A 4,501-nucleotide genomic window follows, 5' to 3' on the forward strand; every position below is an offset into this window, starting at 1 on the left:
ACAGAAAGCTGACGGCAAAAAAAAGTGGACGACAAAGGGAGTGTTTCCCATCAGCCAGCTCTATGCCGCCAGCTAGCTGACGGCATAGAATCTTTGCCGTCTGCTAGCGGACGGCAAAGAGGATAGGTGGCCCACTAACAAGAACGGTCTAACGGGTATTATTTTTGCCGTTTGCTAGCAGACGGCAAAGTGTCCAAAAGCGGACGGCAAAGAAAATAATCTAACGTGTCTAACGGCCGCCCCCGCCCCCAGCAGACGGCAAAGAATAAACGCAGCCATGGACACGGATTGATGACTTGGCACACACCCACCCACAACCCACACAGCCCCGGGCCCCACCCACGATGCACACACACCCACGCCCAACCCACGCACACACACCCACGTTGGATCCCATCTCTCTTGTCTTCCTCGATCCCCTTTCTCCACCCCACGCCGCCGCCAGATTCCGGCGATCCCCGTGGTTCCCCACCACCTAGCTCTCCTCCTCGAGGTCACCTCTCCCCGCTCACCATCTCCACTGACCGGTTTCTCTCCTCGCCCAGGAGAGCCATGCCCAGGCACTGGTGGTGGTGCGCTGCGAGGAGGTCCCAGCGGCGTCGAGCTGCTATTGCTGCAGGCACAGCGACGTCGGCGTGGTCAGGATGGTTGCAGCCCTTCAAGATTCTCAATGGCGGCGTCTCAGCGCTGATGGCGGAGTCGACGGTGAGCATCGGCGGGTACATGGCGTCGGGGTACCGGAGGGTGGCTGGCGTGCAGCTCTACATCAACCACCTCAAGCCCGCCCGCCTCGGTGACCGCATCGAGGCCAAGGTGAACCCCATCCGGTACCTCGACCCTGACACGTACTTGGACAAGGTATGTGTGCCGCAACCGCTGCCGCCGGCGGCGGCGTGTCCCTGAGTGACTCCGTGAGGTTCTGATTGGTTCGGTGTCTGGGTTTTGGTGTGCAGGACCAGCTGCTGGACGCGGTGCATTGGATCCGACAGGCGGTGGGGCTCGCCTGTGGCCTGCTCTAGGGCGCCGTCCCCCTCGTCGGTGCCTTCTAGATCCTCCCGTCAGTCCCTCCCTCCCTTCATCCTCAAAGCCCCAACCTTCTTCTTTCCCTTCAGACATAGGCATAGATTCAGGTTCATTGTTAACTGAATTCGTAAGCTCATCTCACACTGAATTTGGGACCTCTTTCCCATCGTGTAGTATAGTACTAGCAAGTCGGTCACACATGAATTAGTAGATGAGTCTAGCGATTCTGTTAACTGAATTATTTTAGAAACCCGCTTTGTTTTGCCTTTCATTGATCACCGCGACAGGTCAGAGGAGGTGAAGTGAGTGTTAGATTCGCTGCGAATTGGAGGTTCGTTAGCCTCGTCTCTGAGCACTCGTCACCAGCTCAGCAACAAGCATCGCAGTGGTTATGCGCTTTCTCTGGTATTAGATGTGATATGAGCTGTTCAATCAACTCTTTGTTTGGCGTGGCCGTCAGCAAACCAGCAAACCAACGCAATTGCCGCATATATGTAGTGGGATATGAACTGCTCTTAGTTTCTCTGTGCTCATTATTAGTTCAATAAATTGACAAATGGCTGCTGATGTATGATTGACTGGCTTTGTTCATCTTGCTAGAGTTACTTGGAAATATTGACATTCTCAAACCAAATATGAGGTGCCCTTTATTCACTCCATGGGAGTATATGTAAGTTGACTGCTTCAAACCCAATCCTTGCTTGCTGTTTAGTGAATAAATATGCTCGTAGAAAATTGCAAACTTCGTAATATGAATAAATATTTGATGGTAAGTAGCGATGAAGATTAAAATTGTATTCGCCCACAAAAAAGAAGATTAACATTTTATTACATACACTAATCTATCTAGCACCAATGTCACGCAGTCAATTTCCTTTATCCTTAGCATTTTTATGACATACCTTCTTCTATTTAGAATCTTTGGTTGCAATCAGTTCTTTTTTCCGCAAAAAATGAAATTAGTTTCTTTTACTTTTAGCATATGTACTTAACAACTGAGGTGCCAGTGAAAAAGTAAATTTATTTTTATTTAGTATTTGGTGGATCCACTGTTTTTATAGGTTTCGACATTGCTGCCTCCATATAGCCTTTTGCTGATATGTGTTGATGGTTTGATGTGTCGCTCCTAGTCCGAATGTTATTTTTTTATTGGACCTTCCTTTTTGACCGGATATTTTTTATATACGTGACTGATCCGTAATCCAGCTGAACTTTCTTTTCATGTACATGACGGAGTTTGCATCCATATATTATTGTACGTGTCGGATGATAGACTTGTACATTTAATTATGGTGCATGTCTTCGAATATACTCCCGTTATGCATGTTTTTAGACTTATTTTAATATTATTGCTGTTATTACGTGCGTAGTGTCGTGGAGATGAAATAACATGCTTGTGTACTAATTGACTATATGCTAGCCTGGCTTGCCATTGGAAGGTGGCGTATGGACTAAGACTCCTTTTTCTTAAGCTGGCCATGTGATTCCTTTTGCCTATAAGCTGGCCATGCCTTTGGCCGTGTGGACTCTGTATGCCTTTACGCCGCCATCAAGTAGAGGTCAATGAATCACTGCCGTTCATTTATCATAACTTTGTAATTTTGAATCTCCTCCTTTCGTTTTCTGTCGTTTTAGTAATATTGAATCTCCTCCGTTCGTTTTCTATCATTTTAATAATATAATATATTTGATTTTGGTAGTACCGTTGAATTTGGTAGCTGCTATTCATTTATGTATGTGAAGGAATTGGATAATGTGCTCTTTTTTGTTTGCAAAATGAAGGATGCTGCATCCAGGTAGTGGGAATAGTTAGTCCTTGCTATCAATAGTAGTAGCATTATTCACTGTGGAGTGTGATGGAATTTGATGATCATCTACTTTTGCCTATCATCTACTTCTGATGTTTCCCTGAAAGTGACACGTGATCTTCCTTTGTTTTTCTTTAGCTGATAGTATGATAACTGCTTGCTTGCAGAAGTTATGGTTGTGATGTTTCATAGATAAATAAAGAAACTGAGATTTAGTTCGATTTGGAGCGCCTCTTGTTGTACCACAGTTCCTTCTCTTAGAGTTGTATTTGTACTGCAGATTTTGGATTGGGAGGGGAAAATGCTCTTCTTTCAGTCTCTGTTGAAGTCAAACCCATCCATGCAAAATCTGTACTTAGTAGAATTAATCTAGATGAATATATATGCCTTGCAGTTTTATCGTGCATGCCATTCAACTAACTTGCTCTTGTCCATGCAGATGGAGTAGGAGGACGAGCAGCGACAGCAAATCAGTCTGATGATGACAGGGTGCGGGAGGCAATGGTGATCATGCTGATGGCATGAAGAAGGCTGATGACCACAACCTGGACCTGTTGGCATTTCGAGATGGCAAACATAGGCGGCGTGGAGACAACAACCTGGACCACCCACCTCCCTTGCCTTCTTAATTTTGGTTGTGGTGGTTGCATCACCGGCGCGGTCGCAAATCAGTATGTAGTGTGCTTGTGGTGTTGGGTCTGGACTGCAGTGTCCATCCAGTAGGTTAGGTGCTGTTGCTGCTAGATCCCATGATGCTCACCTAAGTTTTGTGTTATGTGGAGGCCAACCTTTGTGATCTTATTCGTCGACACTTGTGTGATCTCATCTTACTTTGTGATACAAGTCGTATGATATATATGTTTTTATGGATGATCTTGTCTTATTTTCCTGTGGTCTGTGTTGATATTTGTGATATATGCATGCGCTATACATATGAATATGAATTGCTGAACATACTGTAAATCAATGACAGAGATGGCAAAGAAGGAGATTTGTCGTCTGTGCATCTGGACACTTTGTACACTTTGCCATCTGCCGGCAGACGACAAAGAAGCAAAAACTTTGCCATCTGCTGGCAGACGGCAAAGACCTTTGCTTCTTTGCCGTCAACCACGGACGGCAAAGACTGCCGTTAGCCACCTAACGGACTAACAACGAATTTATTGTCGTCTGTGTTCTTTGCAGTCCGCTGCTGATGGCAAAGGCCCCTTTGCCGTCCGCTTCAAAAAGCAGACGGCAAAGTAGCTCTTTACCAGACCTTTCTTTGCCGTCCACTTCTGCCGTCCATGGCGGATGGCAAAGACCTTTGCCGTCCGCCATTCATGCCTTTGCCGTCCGCCGTGGCGGACAGCAAAGTAGCTGATTCATGTAGTGTAAGCTTCCGACTGGCAATGAACACCTCATAAACGAGCTTCTGCCGGTGTGGATACCTCTTCTTGGACTCAATGAGTACTTCACTGATATTAGTAAACTGGACGTTGAACCGGATATTCCTTGTCTGCTTCCTTCCTTTCCACCAAAACAGCTACATTGACAGCCCGGGCGTTAGCAGCCACGTATAATAACAATGGCTCCTTATCAATAGGAGCAACAAGGATTGGCGTCTCAGTTAGCTGTTTCTTCAAAGCTTCAAACATGTCATTAGCAGCATCACTCCAGACAAAGTGATC

The 4,501-nt window shown here is 46.1% G+C and overlaps 1 protein-coding gene across 5 annotated transcripts; it reads left to right on the forward strand.

Moving 5' to 3' along the window:
* The first annotated feature begins 244 nt into the window (after positions 1-244).
* LOC119340821 lies at positions 245-3,712 on the forward strand. 5 transcript variants are annotated; one of them, XR_005164698.1, is made up of 5 exons: positions 245-858; positions 954-1,057; positions 1,624-1,693; positions 2,444-2,582; positions 3,271-3,712. XR_005164698.1 is itself a non-coding variant. In XM_037612726.1 (3 exons), exons 1-2 carry the CDS (start codon positions 292-294, stop codon positions 1,017-1,019), a joined length of 633 nt encoding a protein of 210 aa, XP_037468623.1. In that variant the 5' UTR covers positions 260-291; the 3' UTR covers positions 1,020-1,057; positions 3,271-3,712. The 5 variants fall into 5 exon arrangements, 1 of the variants encoding a protein (XP_037468623.1); XR_005164699.1 differs by lacking the exon at positions 2,444-2,582; XR_005164697.1 differs by having other exon boundaries at positions 250-858; positions 954-1,693.
* The last annotated feature ends 789 nt before the right edge of the window (positions 3,713-4,501 follow it).

The sequence above is a fragment of the Triticum dicoccoides genome, chromosome 7B (genome assembly GCF_002162155.2).
Source record: "Triticum dicoccoides isolate Atlit2015 ecotype Zavitan chromosome 7B, WEW_v2.0, whole genome shotgun sequence".
In the NCBI taxonomy this organism is placed as follows: domain Eukaryota; kingdom Viridiplantae; phylum Streptophyta; class Magnoliopsida; order Poales; family Poaceae; genus Triticum; species Triticum dicoccoides.